The sequence below is a fragment of the Fundulus heteroclitus genome, unplaced genomic scaffold, assembly GCF_011125445.2.
Source record: "Fundulus heteroclitus isolate FHET01 unplaced genomic scaffold, MU-UCD_Fhet_4.1 scaffold_103, whole genome shotgun sequence".
Lineage (NCBI taxonomy): Eukaryota > Metazoa > Chordata > Actinopteri > Cyprinodontiformes > Fundulidae > Fundulus > Fundulus heteroclitus.
In genome coordinates, this window is record NW_023396499.1 from 469,717 (window position 1) to 494,229 (window position 24,513).

Here is a 24,513-nt window from a genome sequence, read left to right on the forward strand (position 1 = left end):
CAAATTGTTCAGTTCTAGGATGGTTCTGTCAGAAATGAAAACCAGGATTCATTGAAGTCTTTCTGTCCATCTCCATCATCTAACATCTGATCTGTATATCTGAATATCTGTTTCCTCTCCTCCCTGAGTGAAGCTGCTCAGATGTTTTTGAAGTGGATATGTCAGAGGTGATCTCAGGAATGTTTCCATTCACACTGTCAAGATACCTCAGAATCGGTGGTGTGGTGAGCCCGACCATCTTCCATAATTATTCACAAATTAATAAAATAAATTGGACATTGGGGGTGTTCGGTGGAACGGGTGACATAAGAGCTCTGTAATTGTATGTTTTAACTGATTGTCTTCTCATTACTGAATTATATGTTTGATTATCTTTTCTTTTTTTTAAATAAAAAAAGGATTAAGCACTTATATATTAAATGAGTGGAAAAATGGTTGCTTTAGAGAAAGAGAAGTTCAGACAGTCTGGAAAAAAATAGATTTGAATATTGTCATTTGAGAGGATATGGAGCAATATAGGAGTCGTCCAGAGAGCAGCTGCTGGCTACAGGAAATCTGCCAAGAAGAAAGAGAAAGTGGAACCAGACGGTTTGCGGCTCTCTTATGACATAAAAGAAAGGTAATTTGTGTGCTCGTTGCTCAGTTTCTCATCTCAGAAGACACGCAACACAGAGCAAAAGGAAGAAGACCCAAGACGGAGAGAAGATCGACCGGCCGAAGGGAGAACACGGTGCCCCTGTCTCTGAGAGCCACTGGCACTGAGCAGAATTGTTCATTCTTCGTGATTTTCCACAATTCGGGGCCAATGATCTGCAAATCCTGTCAAGAAGAACTGCTGTGGTTTTGACCTGGTTGATGAGAAGAACCTAGATGTTCCAGAGATGAGAGTTGCACCCATGAGATGTCAGTTCTGAAGCTGAATCAACTGGTCGAGCAGAAGAGAGGGACCTCAGACACAGACATCAAAGCAGGGGCTCAAGGCGTGAGTCTTTGTAAATAGGACATTAACGGGACATCGGGGTTGCCTCAGGCTACTAGGTGGCCTAACCTGTCCACTGAAAAAGGGTGTGGCCCTAGAACGGAGATGGTTAGTAGATCAGTCGTGTCCTACTTATCTAGCTAAAAAGGTCTCACAGGAACTCTAAACTCGTTAGATTTAGAGGTCTTTAGAACCCCAGCTAGTCTGAGCTTTAACCCAAAATAGAGAAGGACGGAGGAGGAGGTTTAGTTCAGGTCTGTCAAAAACAAGGTGGCTCCCAACGTGGGGCCGTGAGATAGGGAGACCCAAAGAGTAGTGGTAGGGAGTAGAAAGGCTGCTTCATAGACCACAACCTGTAACAATCTGAAAGGGAGTAGGATTGTTGGTGGCTGGCTCCGGCCGTCAGTCACAACCCTTGCAGTAACTACCGTCGGCGTAGGTGAGGGATGAGCTTTATTCAGGGTAACTGACCCGACCCATACAGCACCCATCCCTGCTCCGAAGTGCCAGGAGAGGCTTTGGGGGAGCAGACAACTCCAGATGACAAAGACAAAGGATGGCTGCAGCCATTGAAGAAGAGGCATCACTGGTTTTAGTTGACCCTTCTGGGAGAAACACGCCTTAGGATCCAGGAAAACCCCAGCGTCAGATGGTTGCCACCCCACATTCTCCCATGAGAAACATCACCAGATGGGGCCGGTGACCTCGAGATCGGACCAGCACAGCCAGCCGGCAGGAAGCAGCCGTCAGCGCCTGATCAAGAAGAACCTCCTGAGTGGGTGCTGTACACTGATGGTTCGAGAAGAGGGCCCGACCACCTGCTGGGGTTTCATCCTGAAGCAACACGACAGGGAGAGATGTCTTCAGAAAGGTAGAACCCCAGGAAGAGCACAGGCGGGTGAAGTGACTGCAGTACTAGAAGGGCTGCTGGAGCTGATAAAGAGGAAAGTGAGAAGGGGTAAAACTGTAACACACAGTTATTATTGTGCTCAGGCCCTGAAAGAGGACCTGTCCATTTGGGAAGAAAATTGTTTCGAAACGGCCAAGGGGAAACAAGTTGCTCATCATGACCTGTAGAAGAAGATAGCCGATTTAAGGCTGGACCTGGACCTCCAGGTGGAGCATCGGAGAGCTCACACTAGAGATGGAGCTCATTGGCGCGGAAATGATGAAGTAGACTGTTATGTCCAACAGAGAAGAATAATCTTTGTCAGGATCGAGAAGTGGGACAGGACACCCGGAGGACGGGTGGTCCCAGATGAGTACGTGAATGAGGTGGTGTGGACCGTGCATGAGGCCTTGGGACATGCAGGCGTGCTACCTACCCGTAAAGAACTGGAAGAGCAAGAACTCTGGGTCCCACTAAAACACGTCCGTCGTGTGCTGAGGGGCTGTGAAGTATGTGGTCAACACAACGCAGGTCGCCGAGGGCAGCGTACGGATGGCTTTACCATCAAGACCACCGTCCCATGGGGGTCAGTTTGCATAGATGTTGCAGGCCCCATGGGGATAACAGGAAAAAGAGGTGAGAAGTACCTTTTAATGCTGGTAAAGCAGGTTTTAGACTGGAACACTGGGCTGCTGCACAAAAAGGGGATCCAAGGAGTGGAGCAGCTCAAGCCAGTTCTTAGCTAAGGAGAACCAGAGACCGGAGAATGGCCAGTGAATCATGCACCGTGCCACCCTATATCAGACTGGCCACTGTAACAGGGGTGGTTGTCACTAGAAGAACCATTTCAGAGCTTTGGGTGGGAAGAGCTTTGAAGAAATTGGAATGGGCTAATAAGGACTCCTGCCAGAAGATGAGAAGCTCTTGTGGCAGAAACACAACCACTGCTGCACCGTTTGCCATTCTCCAATTCAGCTCGAGGTCCGCTGGCAAGGGCAGGGGAAAGAAAAACCCTGAGTCACCATGCCTCGGGCAGCGAGCTCACTCAACTACTGAAACATCAAGTCAAGGTCACTGCTGAAGTATATGGGGACTGCCGAGTACGACACCTCCCTAGGGTGACTTTCATCACCTGCTGGGACCTGGGTAATCTTTCCCCTACCTCGTGCTTCTGTTCATGGAATGAAGGTAATCTGACGTACTGCACCGCCTGTCAAGAAGAGTTTAAGGAGGGGTGGCTTTAAGTTGGCCGTGCCTACGGTGTATAGGCTGCAGTTTATCTCAGATCTTTCATCCATGATTTCGTTGATGACCTATGCTGCCGTGTTCACCTACACCAACGCGGCCTCTTCCCCCTGGCTCGCTGCCCAGGCCGGAACCTCGGCGTAAAGGTCCTGTTTTTTGTTTAATTATTATTATTTGCTTGCTGCTCAGCTGCCTAGATTTTTTCTTTTAAATTTTATAATCATGTAACATTACACTGCAAAAAAGGAACTTAAAATAAGTAAAATGTTCTTAAAATGAATGTATTTCTCCTTGATTTGAGCAGGTAAATAAGATGATTTCCCAATGGAATAAGATTTTTGCACTTAAAAAGCCGATCCTCGGCTGCAGAAGCTGGCTCTTGGGACGTGGAATGTCACCTCTCTGGTGGGGAAGGAGCCTGAGCTTGTGCGCGAGGTTGAGAGGTTCCGAATAGAGATAGTCGGACTCACCTCGACGCACCGCTCTGGCTCCGGAACCAGTCTCCTTGAGAGGGGCTGGACATTCTTCCACTCTGGAGTTGCCCATGGTGAGAGGCGCCAAGCTGGGGTTGGCATACTAGTTGCCCCCCATCTCGGTGCCTGCACGTTGGGGTTTTCCCCGGTGAACGAGAGGGTGGACACCCCTCCGCATTCGTGTGGGGGGACGGGTTCTGACTGTTGTTTGCGCTTATGCGCCAAACAGCAGTTCAGATTACCCACCCTTTTTGGAGTCCTTGGAAGGGGTACTGGAGAGTGCCCCTCCTGGGGACTCCCTCGTTTTGCTGGGGGACTTCAACGCTCACGTGGGCAATGACAGTGGGACCTGGAGGGAAGTGGTTGGGAGGAATGGCCCACCTGATCTGAACTCGAGTGGTGTTTTGTTGTTGGACTTCTGTGCTCGTCATGGATTGTCCATCACAAACACCATGTTCAAGCATAAGGGTGTCCATATGTGCTCTTGGCACCAGGACACCCTAGGTCGCAGTTCAATGATCGACTTTGTTGTCATTTCATCTGACCTGCAGCCGTATGTCTTGGACACTCGGGTGAAGAGAGGGGCGGAGCTCTCCACCGACCACTACCTGGTGGTGAGTTGGCTCCGATGGCGGGGGAGGAAGCCGGTCCGACCGGGCAGGCCCAAACGCACTGTGAGGGTTTGCTGGGAACGTCTGGCAGAGTCCCCTGTGAGGCGGAGCTTTAACTCCCACCTCCGGGAGAACTTTAAACACGTCCCGAGGGAGGCGGGGGACATTGAGTCTGAATGGACCATATTCCACGCCTCTATTGTTGAGGCGGCTAGTTGGAGCTGTGGCCGCAAGGTTGTCGGTGCATGTCGCGGCGGCAACCCTCGAACCCGCTGGTGGACACCAGCGGTGAGGGAAGCCGTCAAGCTGAAGAAGGAGTCCTATCTGGCTTTTTTGGCCTGTGGGACTCCGGAAGCAGCTGATGTGTACCGGCAGTCGAAACGGCAGGCGGCTCTGCTGGTCGCCGAGGCAAAAACTCGGGCGTGGGAAGAGTTCGGAGAGGCCATGGAGAAAGACTTCCGTACGGCTTCGAAGCAATTCTGGTCCACTATCCGGCGTCTCAGGAGGGGGAAGCAGTGCAGTACCAACACTGTTTACAGTGGGGGTGGTGTGCTGCTGACCTCGACTCGGGACGTTGTGTTTCGGTGGGCGGAATACTTCGAAGACCTCCTTAATCCCACCAACACGTCTTCCATTAAGGAAGCAGAGCCTGAGGACTCTGGGTCGGGTTCTCATCTCTGGTGCTGAGGTTGCCGAGGTTGTTAAAAAGCTCCTCGGTGGCAAGGCCCCGGGGGTGGATGAGATTCGCCCTGAGTACCTTAAGGCTCTGGATGTTGTGGGGCTGTGTTGGTTAACGCGGCTCTGCAACATTGCGTGGACATCGGGGGCAGTTCCTCTGGATTGGCAGACTGGGGTGGTGGTCCCCCTATTTAAAAAGGGGGACCGGAGGGTGTGTTCCAACTACAGAGGAATCACACTCTTAAGCCTCCCTGGTAAGGTCTATTCAGGGGTTCTGGAAAGGAGGGTCCGTCGGATAGTCGAATCTCGGATTCAGGAAGAGCAGTGTGGTTGTCGTCCTGGCCGTGGAACACTGGACCAGCTCTATACCCTCAGCAGGATTCTTGAGGGGGCATGGGAGTTTGCCCAACCAGTCTACATGTGCTTTGTGGATCTGGAGAAGGCATTCGACCGTGTCCCCCGGGGGATCCTGTGGGGGGTACTCCGGGAGTATGGAGTACCGGACCCTTTATTAAGGGCTGTCAGGTCTCTGTACGACCGGTGTCAGAGTCTGGTCCGCATTGCCGGCAGTAAGTCGGACTCGTTTCCGGTGAGAGTTGGACTCCGCCAAGGTTGCCCTTTGTCACCGATTCTGTTCATAACTTTTATGGACAGAATTTCTAGGCGCAGCCAAGGTGTTGAGGGGATCCGTTTTGGTGGCCTTAGGATTGCGTCTCTGCTATTCGCGGATGACGTGGTCCTATTGGCTTCATCAGGGCGTGATCTACAGCTCTCACTGGAGCGGTTCACAGCCGAGTGCGAAGCGGCCGGGATGAAAATCAGTGCCTCCAAATCCGAGACCATGGTCTTGAACCGGAAAAGGGTAGAGTGCCTTCTCCGGGTTGGGGAGGATGTCCTGCCCCTAGTGGAGGAATTCAAGTATCTTGGGGTCTTGTTCACGATTGAGGGGAAGATGGAGCGGGAGATCGACAGGCGGACTGGTGCAACGTCTGCTGTGAAGCGGGCGCTGTACCGATCCGTTGTGGTGAAGAGAGAGCTGAGCCAAAAGGCCAAGCTCTCGATTTACTGGTCGATCTACGTTCCTACCCTCATCTATGGTCACGAGCTTTGGGTCGTGACCGAAAGAACGAGATCCCGGATACAAGCGGCTGAAATGAGTTTTCTCCGTAGTGTGTCTGGGCTCTCCCTTAGAGATAGGGTGAGGAGCTCAGTCATCCGGGGAGGACTCAGAGTAGAGCCGCTGCTCCTCCACGTCGAGAGGAGCCAGTTGAGGTGGCTCGGGCATCTGGTCAGGATGCCTCCTGGACGCCTCCCTGGTGAGGTGTTCCGGGCATGTCCCACCGGGAGGAGACCCAGGGGAAGACCCAGGACACGCTGGAGGGGCTATGTCTCCCGGCTGGCCTGGGAACGCCTTGGGATTCCTCCTGAGGAGCTGGCCCAAGTGGCTGGGGAGAGGGACGTCTGGGCCTCCCTACTGAAGCTGCTACCCCCGCGACCCGACCCCGGATAAGCGGAAGAAGACGAACGGACGGGCACTTAAAATAGGAACAACTCATCTCCATCTTCTTATTTAAAGTGCAGGATTTCTAATTATCTTATTTTAGGGGTCAAAATACTCATTCCATTGGCAAATAATCTTATTTACCTGCTCAAATCAAGTACAAATACACTAACTTTAAGAACATTTTACTTATTTTTAGATCCGTTTTTGCAGTGTAATTCTGAGCTACTTTATGTTTCCCTAGGGCCAGGTTAATTTTTTTGAGTGAGGAGTCACAATCTTAAGGGTTAGATTCATATGGTTAACTCAAAGCTCTGTGATGATGTCCTGGAGCTCAGCTGTTTTGACATGGATGGACAGTTCTAGGGTCCTGCATGGACCTTGGTTAGGGAATCTGGTAGACTTCAAGAAGGGGGTGTCAAGATACCTCAGAATCGGTGGTGTGGTGAGCCCGACCATCTTCCATAATTATTCACAAATTAATAAAATAAATTGGACATTGGGGGTGTTCGGTGGAACAGGTAACATAAGAGCTTGTTTTGGAGGTCTTAAAAGGTTGACTGTAGCCCAAACTTTACTTTAGGGACTTTTGAGTTTCTAATATTTACCGATCCTGTAACAAGTGCTGTTGTTTAAAAGTAGGAGCCACCGTTAACTAGGGCGGTGGTCGGGAAATAGGTGGCCTCAGGCTACTAGGTTGCCTAACCTGTCCACTGAAGAAGGGTGTGGCCCTAGGACGGAGGTGGTTAGTAGATCAGTCGTGTCCTACTTATCTAGCTGAAAAGGTCTCACAGGAACTCTAAACAGGGTAATACTCGTTAGATTCAGAGGTCTTTAGAACCCCAGCAAGTCTGAGCTTTAACCCAAAATAGAGAAGGATGGAAGAGGAGGAGGTTTAGTTCAGGTCAGACAAAAACAACACCCACCTTGTTTAACTCTCAGGTTAATGGTGCAGATGGGCTCAGTCTTCAGAATAGATCTCTTCCTGCGATTATTTCCTCCCTGAACGACTCGACACTCATATCTTCCTGTATCATCAGTCGTCACGTTCTTCAGAACCAAAGATACGTCTCTATTCTTCACGTCCAGCAGATCCACCCGGTTCCTAAATGACAGAGACTGGGCCCCAGGATTCAACTTATTGTCTCTGTACAGAAGAACATACTGATCTGACTCCAGATCAGTTCTGCTCCACTCTACAACTATAACATCTTTGTTCTCAGCTGCTCTACATGTCAGAATGACGTTGTCTCCTGGTTCTGCTGTGATGTTTCTCTGACCTGCAGGAGAGAAAGCAACACAGAGCAGAGAAGTTAGAGAGAAGCTCTGAACATTCAATATAAGAAGAAGAATCTTGCTGTATAACCAGAACCACTACTTGATTATAAAAAAAATAATCAGTCTTTTGTTGTGAAATTGTTAATATCTCAAACCGACCAGAACCATTTTCTGTCTCCAGGCCTCAACAGACCTTTATCATGTTCCAGACCAGAGAAGAACCAGAAGTCTCTGCTTCCATCTCTGATAGAAAGTTTCAGCTCATAAATATCATTTTCACATAATTATCAGCCATTAACATCAGGATTAATCTATAGAGAAAACATCAGACCATGTTAAATGTTGTTCTGCGTTAATACTGTGATCCAGAGGAACCAAGGTGTTCTGATTTAAAGTTCCCCCACCAGGAGAACCTCCTATGGATCCATGTATCAGCTGCAGTAGAACAGCAGAGCAGCTTGTTGGACCTTTACCTGCCTGCTGGTTATCTTACAGTTTTAGTTGATCTATATCTGATTTTCTGTGGAGAAAAAAGTTCTGGTTACTGCAGGACGTTTCTAACCAACCAGGTGTTGTTTTACCCAAGGAGACATTTTATATCAACTATTTTCTGCTCCTGGTTTACAGCAAAGAAACACTGAAAAATATCCAGCAGCAGGAAAATACTCAGTGTCTCTGTGGTTTGATTGAGTTCCTGGTCTCCTGGCTATTAAGAAATCACATAGAACCAAAATACAGTCATTTATCTCCACAATGAATTAAAATAAAGTATAAAAATATCTTATTTACTATAAATTAAATACATGGTTCAGAGACTGGGTTTTTAACAGGTTCAGATTGGAAGAAGGAAAATATTAAAAATATTAAAATCTAGAAATAAATTATCCGTCCATCCATCCATCCCTCCCTCCATCCATCCATCTTCTTCCGCTTATCCGGCGTCGGTTCGCGGGGGCAGCAGCTTCAGTAGGGAGGCCCAGACGTCCCTCTCCCCAGCCACTTGGGCCAGCTCCTCAGGAGGAATCCCAAGGCGTTCCCAGGCCAGCCGGGAGACATAGTCCCTCCAGCGTGTCCTGGGTCTCCCTCTGGGCCTCCTCCCGGTGGGACGTGCCCAGAACACCTCACCAGGGAGGCGTCCAGGAGGCATCCTGACCAGATGCCCGAGCCACCTCAACTAGCTCCTCTCGACGTGGAGGAGCAGCGGCTCTACTCTGAGTCCTCCCCGGATGACTGAGCTCCTCACCCTATCTCTAAGGGAGAGCCCAGACACACTACGGAGAGAAAACTCATTTCAGCCGCTTGTATCCGGGATCTCGTTCTTTCAGTCACGACCCAAAGCTCGTGACCATAGATGAGGGTAGGAACGTAGATCGACCGGTAAATCGAGAGCTTCGCCTTTTGGCTCAGCTCTCTCTTCACCACAACTGATCGGTACAGCGCCCGCTTCACAGCAGACGCCGCATCAATCGGCCTGTCGATCTCCCGCTCCATCTTCCCCTCATTCGTGAACAAGACCCCAAGATACTTGAACTCCTCCACTAGGGGCAGCACATCCTCCCCAACCCGGAGGAGGCACTCTACCCTTTTCCGGTTCAAGACCATGGTCTCGGATTTGAAGGCACTGATTTTCATCCCGGCCGCTTCGCACTCGGCTGTGAATCGCTCCAGTGAGAGCTGTAGATCACGCCCTGATGAAGCCAATAGGACCACGTCATCCGCGAATAGCAGAGACGCAATCCTAAGGCCACCAAAGCGGATCCCCTCAACACCTTGGCTGCGCCTAGAAATTCTGTCCATAAAAGTTATGAACAGAACCGGTGACAAAGGGCAACCTTGGCGGAGTCCAACCCGGAAACGAGTCCGACTTACTGCCGGCAATGCGGACCAGACTCTGACACCGGTCATACAGAGACCTGACAGCCCTTATTAAAGGGTCCGGTACTCCATACTCCCAGAGTACCCCCCACAGGATCCCTCGGGGGACACGGTCGAATGCCTTCTCCAGATCCACAAAGCACATGTAGACTGGTTGGGCAAACTCCCATGCCCCCTCCAGGATCCTGCTGAGGGTATAGAGCTGGTCCAGTGTTCCACGGCCAGGGGATAAAAAAAACCCCCAAAAACACAGACGTTTTTTTTCTGAGCTCTTCTGGCTCTTTTCGAAATAAATTATTGGAAGGGAATTAGCTAAAGTATCAATAACGATGTTTTACACAACAGAAAACAATTTAAATGACATCATCCCACATGAAAACACGTCATGCTTTGATCTAAGATCAAACATACCAGCAGAAACACTGAAGCTGAAAACCAGCAGAAACAACACGAGTGACGTAGTTAGAGAAGCCATTTCCTCTTTTCAGCTCCTCGACCAGTTTAACGCTGAGTTTACTAACATCCTCTGAGGACCAGCAGCACACAGAGTTTAACTTTAGGAATAAACTCTGTTAGATGTCCGTTTGGGTCAGACAGAAACTTTAGATCTAATTAAGGCAGACTAAGAGTTTTTAGTGGAGAGACGACGGCGGTCTAACCGAGGACTCGCTGCTATGGCTTCACGGAAGAAGGAGGAGCGTCAGAGTGACGTATATAAATATTAAATCTACCATCGATTACAGGCCAGATAGAGTAAAAGATTTCTGCTTCAACCAACAAACTGGTGTCTGATCCAACATCTACCTCCTTTAAAGCCGTCAGAGATCTTCAGCCGTAAACTAGAACATAGAGACGGTCAACACCCAGATATCAGAGGCCAGTGCGCATGCGTTGGTGCTGCTCTTCATGTAAATAACGTGATTCTAGACATAGACATAATATACGAGTATGTCTAGAATTTCTAATATTAGGTAGAGAGATACAGGTCTAAACGTCCAAGTTTTTGTGACTTGGTCTCTCCAAAATTGCATCTACTCCGTGAAGGCATCAGAGCTTTAGACATTGGTGAATAATATATATATATATATATATATATATATATATATATATATATATATATATATATATATATATATATATATATATATATATAAATAAAATACACCAATGTCTAAAGCTCTGGTGCCTTCACGGAGTAGATGCAATTTTGGAGACACTAAGACACAATAACATGGACATGTAGACCTGTATCTCTCTGTCTAATATTAGAAAAATCACATTATAATATAAACAATATCTTTTAATCTTACTTATGAAAAGTTATCCCCCGAGCCAAGGTGTCAATAGTCCGTCGATTTAAACAAAAATAAGCCGCACAGTGCTGAGGTATCATTAGTGTGTTCAGCTTGAATCAGCAGGATAGGGTAGCAGGTCGACCGCCCCAAGATGGCGGCCGTAATTCCTGCGCCGCGACAGTCAATGCGGGGTCTACTCTTATAATTTGTCTATGGTCTGAAGGAGTTGCAGGCTGGACGTTATATGGCAAGCCATTTTAACATAAATTCGGTTTCGTCTGACAATCCGTAATTACGTTCCAGATATGTAAAAATACATTTTGACTAGACAAAACTACATTTTGACTATCCGGAATGGTAATTTAAGATATCTTTATTTACATTCTGACTAGGAAGAATAATAATTCAAGATATCTTCAATTCCATTTTGACTAGTCAAAATTCCTTTCAAGATATCTCAAATTACGTCACCAGATTCGTCGTTGAAAGCGTCACACATCCGTAATTATAACTTAAGATATCTCGAACGTAATTATGACTAGTCAGAATTACAATTTTAGATAACTGGCGTAAGAGATTGCGTGTAAGCCCCTTATTGGCTGTAAGCTGTCCAAATAATTGCCTGAACATTCAATGGCGCTGGCAGTTTTCGACAAAATGCCACAATCTAGAAAGAGCTTTTTAAGTATGGGATATGCGGAGAGCGCGGAAATAGTAGACTTGAAGAATGCTTAAGAAATTTGCAAAGGATTTCGGATTTACTTTCTGCCGACACACACAATGCACTGAAAAATGGCTTAGGGAAGCTGAAAGCGCTACTATCGAGCCATGTCCAAGCTGGAAATATGGAATATTCCGCAGCCCGGGCCAGTTCAGTTGATAACCATATGCAGTTTTTATACTGTGGTAAAGCTATCTGCCTCTTCGTAATTATGGTAAAGCCAGCTAGCTCTTGATTTTGACATGCTAGACGGCACAAGGCATTACAGCCATAGACATTATATACATAGACGCCCCATTGGACGCTGCCGGCCGCTAGGCCGACGTGCCTACAGGGCGGCCATCTTGGGGCAGACCACAGATCAGACAGCTGCTGTCAGAATGAATAGGAGGCATCATTTTAATCATATGTTCACAATGATCGCGACCTTTCAGTTAGATTACTTATATTTATTCAGAACCAAAACAATTTAAACTGAAGTCAAACTGGATGAGATTAATACATGCAGTTATATATTTTGCAGTTACATATTAATATAATAAACACACAAATTATACACACATATCTCTCTCTCCTACTCGACCCTGACCTCGAGACAAGGACATCAAAGCAAAGAGCTCAAGGCGTGAGTCTTTGTAAATGGGACATTAATGGGACATCAGGGTTGCCATGAAGAGAAGGGAAGTTTTCGGCTGAACAACTCCTTATCCAGCAATCAAAAACACTTTGGGATTACATCTGTGGTTCGGGTCAGCCTGCTCCTCCAAATTTAAAAGCCTCTCCTGAACGCATTAGTAAGCAGCATTAGATAAGAGTTAGGAAGTTGATTCAATTTTAATTTGTAATTTGTTAAATTGCTTAATGCTGTTGCTAATTCCCTGCTAAAGCATACTAATTAAAGAAGCGTATACAATTTTATTAGAAGTTGTGGACATTCAATTATTGAGTCAACATTATTATTGAGTTCTTCAATGATTGTAAAATACACATAGTGCATGGTTCTAAAATTATTTAGGAGGTCTTAAAAGGTTACCTGTAGCCCAAACTTTAAAACAACACCCTTAGGAACTTTTGAGTTTCTAATATTTACCGATCCTGTAACAAGTGCTGTTGTATAAAAGTAGGAGCCACCGTTAACTAGGGCGGTGGTCGGTAAATAGGTGGCCTCAGACTACTAGGTTGCCTAACCTGTCCACTGAAAAAGGGTGTGGCCCTAGGACGGAGGTGGTTAGTAGATTGGTCGTGTCCTACTTATCTAGCTAAAAAGGTCTCACAGGAATTCTAAACAGGGTAATACTCGTTAGATTCAGAGGTCTTTAGAACCCTAGCTAGTCTGAGCTTTAACCCAAAATAGAGTAGGATGGAGGAGGGGGTTTAGTTCAGGTCCGACAAAAACACATCTAATACAAATAGACAACTCCTACAAACATACAGTTAAAAAATAGTTGGAATGGAAATTAATTTACTGATTATTTAATGTATTTTTACAGGTAGTGAAAAAAATTAATGAACCAGCATGTGTACATGACTACAACTGACCTAGGTTGTTTACAATATGTAGTTTACAATAACAGAACTGAATAGGGCTCTTAAAAATATGTTATCAGCTCCAGGAAAAGATCACATTTATTATGTTATGATTAGTAATTTAAGTGTATCTACAAATATTTTATTAGAAATGTATAATAGGATATGGGAGGATGGGGAATTGCCAAAGAGTTGGAAGGAAGCAGTGATTGTTCCAATCAGAAAACCACAGAAAGATGAGTCAAAACCAGGAAATTATGGGCCGTTAGCTTTATCATCCAACTTATGTAAAATAATGTAGAGAATGATAAATGAAAGATTAATAAATGTAGAATAAGGGACCTATATTGTCTTGTCAGAGTGGTTTCAGGAGAGGGAGAGGTACAATGGATCCAGTTTTATGTTTAGAACAGGAAATTAGAAAGGCCCAGGTGAATAAAAAGAGTGTTGTGACAGTATTTTTTGATATTGAGAGAGCATATGATATGATGTGGAGGGAAGGGTTATTAATTAAAATTAGAAGAATGGGTATAAATGGTCATATGTTTAGATGGATTAAAAATGTTCTAAAAGAAAGACAAATACAAGTGAGAATAGGGAAGGATTGTTCTGAGAGTTTGAAAATAGAAAATGGGACACCACAGGGAAGTATAGTAAGTCCGTTATTATTTTCAGTGGTAGTTGATGATATGTTTAAAGAGATAGAGGGTGGAATGGGATTCTCACTATTTGCTGATGATGGAGCAATGTAGAAAAGAGGAAGAAATTTAGAATTCATTGTAAAGAAACTTCAGGGAGCAATTTCAGTTGTGGAAAAATGGTCATATAAATGGGGTTTTAAATTTTCTGTAGAAAAAACTAAAGTAATGTTTTTTACAAGGAAAAGAGTTGATGAAAAAAAAATACTTATAATGATATGGTCAGGATTTGGAAAGAGTTAAACAATTTAAATTTCTTGGGATGTGGTTTGATGAAAGAGTGACATGGGGTATACACATTAAGAAAATAATCGATAAATGTAGGAAGGTATTAAATATAATGAAGTGTTTAGTTTGTGCATTGTGCAATGGGTGGCAGTAGAGGGCGGGGAGCTTGGCATTCTGATCCTCGGCTGCAGAAGCTGGCTCTTGGGACGTGGAATGTCACCTCTCTGGTGGGGAAGGAGCCTGAGCTAGTGAGCGAGGTGGATGTGTTCCAACTAGAGATAGTCAGACTCACCTTGACACATGGCTCTGGCTCTGGAACCAGTCTCCTTGAGAGGGGTTGGACATTCTTCCTCTCTGGAGTTGCTCCTGGTGAGAGGCGCCGAGCTGGGGTGGGCATACTTGTTCCCTTCATCTCGGTGCCTGCGCGTTGCGGTTCTCCCCAGTGAACGAGAGGGTGCCCTCCCTGCGCATTCGTGTGGGGGGGACGGGTTCTGACTGTTGTTTGTGCTTATGCGCTAAACAGCAGTTCAGATTACCCACCCTTTTTGGAGTCCTTGGAGGGGGTACTGGAGAGTGCCCCTCATGGGGACTCCCTTGTTTTGCTGGGGGACTTCAACGCTCACGTGGGCAATGGCAGTGAGCCATGGAGGGGCGTGGTTGGGGGGAACAGCCCACCTGATCTGAACTCGAGTGGTTTGTTGTTGGACTTCTGTGCTCGTCATGGATTGTCCATCACGAACACCATGTTCAAGCATAAAGGTGTCTACATGTGCTCTTGGCACCAGGACACCCTAGGCCATAGTTCAATGATTGACTTTGTTGTCGTTTCATCTGACCTGCGGCTGCATGTCTTGGACACTCGGGTGAAGAGAGGGGCAGAGCTCTCCACCGACCACTACCTGGTGGTGAGCTGGCTCCGATGGTGGGGGAGGAAGCTGGTCAGACCTGGCAGGCCCAAACGTATTGTGAGGGTCTGCTGGGAACGTCTGGCAGAGTCCCCCGTGAGACGAAGCTTTAACTCCCACCTCCAAGAGAGCTTTGAACACATCCCGAAGGAGGCGGGGGACATTGAGTCTGAATGGACCATGTTCCGCGCCTCTATTGTTGAGGCGGCTAGTCGGAGCTGTGGCCGCAAGGTTGTCGGTGCATGTCGCGGCGGCAACCCTCGAACACGTTGGTGGACACCAGCGGTGAGGGAAGCCGTCAAGCTGATGAAGGAGTCCTATCGGGATTTATTGGCCTGTGGGACTCCGGAAGTGGGTGATGTGTACTGGCAGTCGCAGCGGCAGGCGGCTCGGCTGGTCGCCGAGACAAAAACTCGGGCGTGGGAAGAGTTCGGATAGGCCATGGAGAAAGACTTTCATACGGCTTCAAAGCGATTCTGGTCCACTATCTGGCGTCTCAGGAGGGGGAAGCAGTGCAGTACCAACACTGTTTATAGTGGGGGTGGTGTGCTGCTGACCTCAACTCGGGACGTTGTGTGTCAGTGGGCGGAATACTTTGAAGACCTCCTTAATCCCACCAACACGTCTTCCGTTGCGGAAGCAGAGCCTGAGGACTCTGGGTCGGGGTCTCCCATCTCTGGTGCTGAGGTCGCAGAAGTTGTTAAAAATCTCCTCGGTGGCAAGGCTCCGGGGGTGGATGAGATTCGCCCTGAGTACCTTAAGGCTCTGGATGTTGTGGGGCTGTGTTGGTTAACGCGGCTCTGCAGCATTGTGTGGACATCGGGGGCAGTTCCCCTGGATTGGCAGACTGGGGTGGTGGTCCCCCTATTTAAAAAGGGGGACCGGAGGGTGTGTTCCAACTATAGAGGAATCACACTCTTAAGCCTCCCTGGTAAGGTCTATTCTGGGGTTCTGGAAAGGAGGGTCCGTCGGATAATCGAATCTCAGATTCAGGAAGAGCAGTGTGGTTTTCGTCCTGGCTGTAGAACACTGGATCAGCTCTACACCCTCAGCAGGATCCTGGTGGGTGCATGGGAGTTTGCCCAACTAGTCTACATGTGCTTTGTGGATCTGGAGAAGGCATTCGACCGTGTCCCCCGAGGGATCCTGTGGGGGGTACTCCGGGAGTATGGAGTACCGGGCCCTTTAATAAGGGCTGTCAGGTCTCTGTACGACCGGTGTCAGAGTCTGGTCCACATTACCGGCAGTAAGTTGAACTCATTTCCGGTGAGAGTTGGACTCCGCCAAGGTTGCCCTTTGTCACCCATTCTGTTCATAACTTTTATGGACAGAATTTCTGGGCGCAGCCAAAGTGTTGAGGGGATCCGTTTTGGTGGCCTTAGGATTGCGTCTCTGCTATTCAGGGATTACGTGGTCCTATTGGCTTCATCGGGGCATGATCTACAGCTCTCACTAGATCGGTCCACAGCCAAGTGCGAAGCGGCCCGGATGAGAATCAGTGTATCCAAATCCGAGACCATGGTCTTGAACTGGAAAAGGGTAGAGTGCCTTCTCCGGGTTGAGGAGGATGTGCTGCCCCTAGCGGAGGAGTTTAAGTATCTTGGGGTCTTGTTCACGAATGAGGGGAAGATGGAGCGGGAGATCGACAGGCGGATTGATGCGGCGTCTGCTGTGAAGCGGGCGCTGTACCGATCCGTTGTGGTGAAGAGAGAGCTGAACCAAAAGACAAAGCTCTCGATTTACCGGTCGAGCTACGTTCCTACCCTCATCTATGGTAATGAGCTTTGGGTCGTGACCAAAAGAATGAGATCCCGGATACAAGTGGCCGAAATGAGTTTTCTCCGTAGTGTGTCTGGGCTCTCCCTCAGTGATAGGGTGAGGAGCTCAGTCGTCCGGGGAGGACTCAGAGTAGAGCCGCTGCTCCTCCACATCGAGAGGAGCCAGTTGAGGTGGCTCGGGCATCTGGTTAGGATGCCTCCTGGACGCCTCCCTGGTGAGGTGTTCCTCCCTGGTGAGGCCCAGACGGAGACCCAGGACACGCTGGAAGGACTATGTTTCTCAGCTGGCCTGGGAACGCCTTGGGATTCCCCCGGAGGAGCTGACCCAAGTGGCTAGGGAGAGGGACGTCTAGGTCTCCCTACTGAAGCTGCTACCCCCGCGACCCGACCCCGGATAAGTGGAAGACAATGGATGGATGGATGGATGGATGGAATGCAGAAGTAATGTGTGTAATGTAGCTTTAGATTGTTCCAAAAAGAGATAGTTCCAGCATTGACTGCAGTTAATTTTCTGTGTTTTGGAATCATTTTCTGCTGTGAGTGGAATAAATTACAAATTGTTAGGCATTGTGAAGCTTTAGCTGACTGCTCCTTACTAAAATAGGTCAACAGTGACATTTCATGTTTTAGTAAATGATCACTTTAACTATTTGGTTTCTGTTAAACTACAGCAAGCTGACTGTATGCAGGGTGGGTCTTGACAGATTTAAATTAAGCTTTTTAAAACATTTGGGGCAGTTTGAAATATTTAAGTTTATAATTTATAGGTAAAGGGCAGCAGAAATGGTGATAACCCTAACCCTAACAGTACAGAATGACCTGGAAGATTAGTGATAGTGGTAAAAATATGCCGGGCTAAGGTCTAGGGACGGCGCCGGGCTAAGGTCTAGGGTTGGCGCCAGGTTAAGCGCAGAGGATTTCGCCGGACTACAGGCTAAGGAAGGAGCCGGACTACAGGCTAAGGAAGGCGACCGGTTACAGGACTCTGAAGGCGCCCGGTTACAGGACTCCGAAGGTGCCGGGCCACAGGCTACGGGCGGCGCCTGGCCACAGGCTGTTGAACCTCCCAGGCCCTTATAGACAAGAAGTCTCGGAATCAACCTCCGGAGAATGTTGGGTAGTGACAGCCAGTGTAACCACTCCCTAAGCTGGCAGTCACACAGGGTTAGTGGGGACAGGGGCTTCTGTGGAAGCCCAGAAGCTTTGGAGTCTCAGGGGGCCTCTATTGCTTAGCCCCTCGACTAGACCCCAGGGCCCGATAGTTACGCCACGGGACCTGACGCCTGTCAACTCAACGAGGGACCCAATACTTGGTCTCCCGACGAGGTCCCGGCAGCTTGGTGCCCCGTCGTGGCCCAAAGTTGCTACAGGGAGAGGAACCCCCCTGGACTCCCCCCACATGAACAGGCAGAGAATCCACCTGGGTCCCCACTTCACAGGCCGATGGTGACCCTACCAGGGTTCCCACCTCACAGGCCAGTGGTAACCCCACCTGGGTTCCCACCGTTGCAGGGACCGGACCCGAGGCATTGGCCGGACCCTCGGAGACAGATGCGGAAGCCGAGGCATCGGCCGGACCCTTGGTGACAGGTGCAGGAGCCGAGGCGTCGGCCGGACCCTCGGGACCAGGTGCAGGTCGGCTGTAGAATGTCCGGAGGGCCAATCTATAATGCCCCTCCACCTCCTTTAATTTAGCCTCCAGTTCTGCCGAATAATGGCTGAAAAGGGCCTCTCTGAGGTGTTTAATAATGGGGGCATAAGTTCTTAACTTGTCCTCCAGTGACTTGTGGTCAATGTCTGAGGTGCCACTAGGAGGAGCTGTGGGCGACTCAGGAATGGGAAGTGGAGAGCTCTGGTCTACCGGGCAGGAAGTGGCAGGAGGAACAGTGCAGACTGTTGACCGGGATGAAGGCTCAGCGATAGATGGCCGCTGGGCTGGCTCGTCTGACCGCCGATCAGAACGGGTGGAGGAGTGGCAGATAGACTTTCGTTCTGTCCTCTGACGGCGGGACGGCGGAACTTGCTAGGAGGCTTATTCAGACCACTTGAGCTGGTACTTCCAGCTCCAGTGCCAGGAACGTTACAGTTAGATCTAATTCAGGCAGACTAAGAATTTTTAGTCGAGAGACGACGGTGGTTCAACCGAGGACTCGCCTCACTGCAACAAATTCACAGAAGAAGGAGCTGAGAGGAGGAGCGAGATAACGTTACTATGGAAAGGGATAAAACTCGATCACACACGACAATCTGCCTTCTTCTTGGCATTCTGCCAGTCAGGGAAGGCACACAGCTGTTACTCCGTGGATTACCCCCCACGCCACGTGCTCGAAAACTCTTTGCTGGTTCGAAGATTACCGGAGCAAAACTATTCCCTGTGCGGACACAGGAGGTCGACTTTAAAAAGTACTTTTGGATTTCCTCTGATCAAGAAACTGAGAGCCGTCATCTCCCGGTGGTCGAAAGAGGACTACGCGTTGTTTGGCCGAACAAGCGTCTGGGAGCCCAGAGAGAGAGAGAAAGACGAAGGAACTCTCTCAGTCCGGTCCCGCGGCAGCCTGCGGACACCTGCGTTCGTCAAGAGCTCCAGGACACTCGCGGACCCCGAAGCCGTGATTTCACTCCTGAATCACCTCAAAGTAACGAGGTTCTCCCCTTTTATTTCTTTTTTCGCCTTATGGTGATAAAGCTGTGCCTGGGCAGGCGTTAGGGACTTTAGGTTAATGCGTGTTACTCCAAGGCGGAGTTTGTTGTTAACTGTTGAATATTTTCTTTGTATGTGCATGCATTTTACAATTGATTTTGGCTGTGTTGATTTGTGGTTTATCAATAACCCCGCCGTGGGTCACTGGTTCAGTTGTTTTCCATCTTCTTCCATGCTTTTCCCCCCCTCTCTTTTCGCTTCTTCTTATCAGTGAATTTGATCGCTTTGTTGAATCTTAGTTCGCAGTTTTTCCTTAAACTCACCCGTAAACCACTCCTTCTCTGAGCCGAAGCACCGCCCAACGTTAGCGTAAGCGCTGACTGCATCATTAGGACCTCCCCTCACGCATCACGCAAATTTGTAGATCATACGTCATCATAGTCGCCATCTTGGGAGAGTGTCGCCTAGCCAGTTAGACCTAGCTGTTGTCAGAGGCTTGCAGCGTCCGTCCGGATTCCCGAAGCGGGTTCCTGCCTCAATGCTGCTACGTCAAATGCCGACGTCTCTGAGTGTGGTTTAAACAACCGTGAGCTGAACTAAGATTTGCTGCCTCTCATTTTTAATCCATTTGTTTTTCTTTTTTTTGTTTTTGTTTGTTTGTTCTTTTATTTCCATATATATTGTGCATGTTTAGTTTAGTAGCGAGTAAGATTTCCAAGGTCGTTGAATCAGAGAATTACTGTAACAGGGAATTGCTTTTGGTTCAATAAAACAACAACTGCGGAATAGAAATTGTTTTGTGTTCAATCTAATTCACAATTGCATGGTTATTCAGAATTCAGAGCACATCAGTAGAACTGTAATAATAGATGATTTTAGCAGCAGCAAATCAGCATCTGATGCTTCTTGAACTAAATCAAAGCAGCTGGATGACGTTCTACATTTCTGCTGGACTTTCTGGAAGAAAACTGTAAAATTGTTCAGTTCTAGGATGGTTCTGTCAGAAATGAAAACCAGGATTCATTGAAGTGTTTCTGTCCATCTCCATCGTCTAACATCTGATCTGTTTCTCTCTTCCATCAACAACCAGGAAGCTGCAGGAGCTTCTGATCCACAGACAGACTCACCTGCTTCAACTATCAGGTTAATGATGCAGATGGGGTCAGTGTCCAGTAGAGATCTCTTCCTGCGATTATTTCCTCCCTGAACGACTCGACACTCATATGTTCCTGTATCATCAGTCGTCACGTTCTTCAGAACCAAAGACACGTCTCTATTCTTCACGTCCAGCAGATCCACCCGGTTCCTAAAGGATGGAGACTGACCCTCTGGATAAAACCTCTTGTCCCTGTACACAACAACATATTGATCTGACTCCAGATCAGTTCTGCTCCACTCTACAACTATAACATCTTTGTTCTCATCTGCTCTACATGTCAGAATGACGTTGTCTCCTGGTTCAGCTGTGATGTTTCTCTGACCTGCAGGAGAGAAAACAACACAGAGCAGAGAAGTTAGAGAGCAACTCTGAGAATTCACTATAAGAAGAATCTTGCTGTATATCTAGAACCACTAATTGATTGTAAAAAAAAATCCTAATAATTTCTTATTGATTTATTAACAGCTGAAACCGGACCAGAACCATTTTCTGTCTCCAGGGCTCAGCAGACCTTCATCATGTTCCAGACCAGAGAAGAACCAGAAGTCTCTGCTTCCATCTCTGATAGAAAGTTTCAGCTCATAAATATCAGGGTTTCACATAATTATCAGCCATTAACATCAGGATTAATCTACAGGGAAAACATCAGATCACGTTAAATGTTGTTCTGCGTTAATACCATGATCCAGAGGAACCAAGATGTTCTGATTTAAAGTTCTCCCACCAGGAGAACCTCCTATGGATCCATGAATCAGCTGCAGTAGAACAGTAGAGCAGCTTGTTGCAGCTTTACCTGCCTGCTGGTTATCTTACAGTTTTAGTTGATCTATATCTGATTTTCTATGGAGGAAAAAGTTCTGGTTACTGCAGGACGTTTCTAACCAACCAGGTGTTGTTTTACCCAAGGAGACATTTTATATCAACTATTTTCTGCTCCTGGTTTACAGTAAAGAAACGCTGAAAAATATCCAGCAGCAGGAAAATACTCAGAGTCTCTGTGGTTTGATTGAGTTCCTGGTCTCCTGGCTATTAAGAAATCACATAGAACCAAAATACAGTCATTTACCTCCACAATGAATTAAAATAAAGTATAAAAATATCTTATTTACCATTAATTAAATACATGGTTCCAAAACTGGGTATTTAACCGGTTCAGATTGGAAGAAGGAAGAGATAAAATATTAAAATCTAGAAATAAATTATGGGAAGGAAATTAGCTAAAGTATCAATAAACATATTTTACACAACAGACAATATTTTAAATCACAGGACCAGCAGCACACAGAGTTTAACTTTTTGAATAAACTATGTTAGATGTCCATTAGATATAATTAAGGCAGACTAAGAGTTTTTAGTCGAGAGACGACGGCGGTCTAACCAAGGACTCGCTGCTATGGCTTCACGGAAGAAGGAGGAGCGTCAGAGTGACGTATATAAATATTAAATCTACCATCGATTACAGGCCAGATAGAGTAAAATATTTCTGCTTCAACCAACAAACTGGTGTCTGATCCAACATCTACCTCCTTTAAAGCCGTCAGAGATCTTCAGCCTTAAACTAGAACATAAAGACGGTCAACACCCAGATATCAGAGGCCAGTGCGCATGCGTTGGTGCTGCTGTTCATGTAAATCAAGTGATTCTAGAGAAATGAGTCTGAACTCCAGAAATGTAACTGAGTTTATTTCCTCTGAGTACAGAAGGTTTTCTTCACCTGTTTTAAACTCATCATCAGCAACCAGACAAACAACAAATCTGCTCCAAACTCTGACAACAACGTCAAACTGAAGCTGATTTACTTCAGGAAATGAAGCTCAGAGCAGTAAGCAGGAAGTTACAGATATTAAACCAGGTAAAATGGCTCCAGAAACAACTCAAAGTTTATAGTTTCAATTGTATTTATACTAAATACAGTCAGGCCCCATAATTATTCACACCCCTCCTCATCATCACCCAAACCTTGAGCTCCATTTAGACGTTTCTGTCAGATTCATTTGAGGATTCTGGTGGAGCTGCTCTGAAATTTTTAGTTTATCACCAGTCAGAAGAGACATGTTTCTAGGATTTAAATTTAAACTTAAATCTGGTAGGATGTATGAATAATTTTAGACCTAACTGCAGCTACATCAGGGTTAAATGAAAAAGAAAGCTAAAGTTTAATGAATAGCTTCTGAAATCCAAAGTTTGAATTAAAAATGTAATAATTTAATGACTTTGATCATAGACTAAATTTAAAATAAACCTACCTTTCTTTTATGTGTCATAGAAAAATAGAAAAAGCACCAACAGCTGTTAGAGGAAGCGCTGAGCAGTCAAGTCATGCAAATACAGAAGTCTGAGTGTTGCGTTTACCAGGGTAGTTACTGGCTTCCCGCCCACAGGTTTCATCGTGACAGGATGTGGTTCACATTTTTTTCTAAAAGGTTTTTGAGTGACAAGCTGCAACTTCTTTAAACATCATCAGATCACCTCCCTCTGTTTGCATCGTGGAGAACCAGCTGGTTTGTTTTCTTTATCATTACACAGAACAATGATCCAAAGAACACCAGCAATCAAAATCATATTAATGATTAATCATTAATCATATTAAGGGGCTTGAGATTTCACCAAAATGCCAGCTTAATCTCCTTAATATTGAAAACTCCACATCTAAACACTGTTTCTTGGTAGGGTCACTATCAGGAGTTCCTTCATAAATTCACTCATTTTCCATCATCACTTTATCCTGTTCATTCTACCCGCTGCTGCCAGCATGAATAACTGCTGGAAACTGAGTTATTATGCAAACTTTATTTGAACCTGTAGTGAGATATAACGCAAACTAGAACATTAATATGATTTTGATTCTTTTTTAATGTGATTTTAAACTGAAAACATGTTTATTATCCCTCATATTTTCATGAAATCTGAGTTTCAGTCACCAAATCTACACTGAAATAAAACTGTAAATAAAAGTGAACAAAACAAGAAGCATCAGAGTGTTGATTAAGTTTAAGCTCTGACTTTCTGACTTACTCACAGCCAGGAGATGTTTAATCATGGCATGAAATTATGACATGAAACCTCATTATTAAAATAACCTTTTTCAGCGGCATGAAAGCTACTGAGCAGATTAACGACCTGATTTTAACTGAAGGGAGAAACTGCTAAACGAGGAGTTTTACAAAACAAGGCTTACGTTAACTTTTTGTTGTTTTTGGTCTGATGGGAAAGAAAACTGCTTCACTGGTGACTCACAGAAGGGAGATGGGACTTTGGAGATGATTTTAATGCACAGATTAAAATGTTGCTACTAAGGCTAAACAAATAATTAAATGAGGAACGACATTAATGCTGATGATTTAACCACAGGTTGTCAATATTTAAAGGGTTTGAAGGCACTACACAATTTCTTCAGTAATCATGATAGACAGCGGTTAATAATGATTGATTATTGACATGATTACGTGGTTCGTACATAATGTAGTGCAAACATAAAATAAGGGTTTATAGATCACCGAGTGATGTAATTTAACAAAAACTGCGGCCTAAAGCTGGGAAAAACTGTAGCCAATGTAATAGTAATAATAATACGGAAGTATTGGGTTTTGTTTAAGGTGTTTGGAATCTAGTAAGGTTACACCTTAAACTAGCCCAAATATCTACCAATAACCTGCAACCAGGAAAACCAAAGTCAGGGGCCTGTAACTACAACCTGAACACAACAATGAGGCCAATTAAGCATAATTAGTCCACATAAATTTGGACGAGTCCCCACAATGTTATGTCCACCAGGCTCGTTTGGTGGGGTAACATTAAAGGAGACCACACAACGATTATCTGATAAAATGAAAGTTGAATTTATTTAATTATTCTAAAGAAAAAAAAACTAAAAAGCCTCACTTTCCACCTCCCACATTTCCAGCTGCGTCCTGAGACGCTACCTCTACCTTTTTCCCTCAGCTCCTAAAAAAACTTTTTTTTGCTCCTTCCCCCACATCAGGTTTTCTGCATTTTGGGCCCAGAACCACCCTAACACAACAAGGTGTTTCA

General features: G+C 46.3%; 1 protein-coding gene and 1 long non-coding RNA gene across 5 annotated transcripts in view; one reads left to right on the forward strand and one right to left on the reverse strand.

Moving 5' to 3' along the window:
* Positions 1-24,513, reverse strand: part of LOC118558143 (cell surface A33 antigen-like) — a 260,028-nt gene that overhangs the window by 18,324 nt on the left and 217,191 nt on the right. For all 4 annotated transcript variants that reach the window (XM_036128613.1, XM_036128614.1, XM_036128612.1 and 1 more), the window contains 2 exons: positions 20,450-20,803; positions 7,303-7,656 (listed from right to left, as the gene is read on the reverse strand). In XM_036128613.1, the coding sequence (XP_035984506.1) occupies positions 7,303-7,656; positions 20,450-20,803 (708 nt within the window). The remainder of the gene's footprint in view (positions 1-7,302; positions 7,657-20,449; positions 20,804-24,513) is intronic.
* LOC118558154 lies at positions 173-6,953 on the forward strand. The gene is made up of 2 exons (XR_004928180.1): positions 173-300; positions 6,898-6,953. It is a non-coding gene; the product is annotated as an uncharacterized LOC118558154 (long non-coding RNA).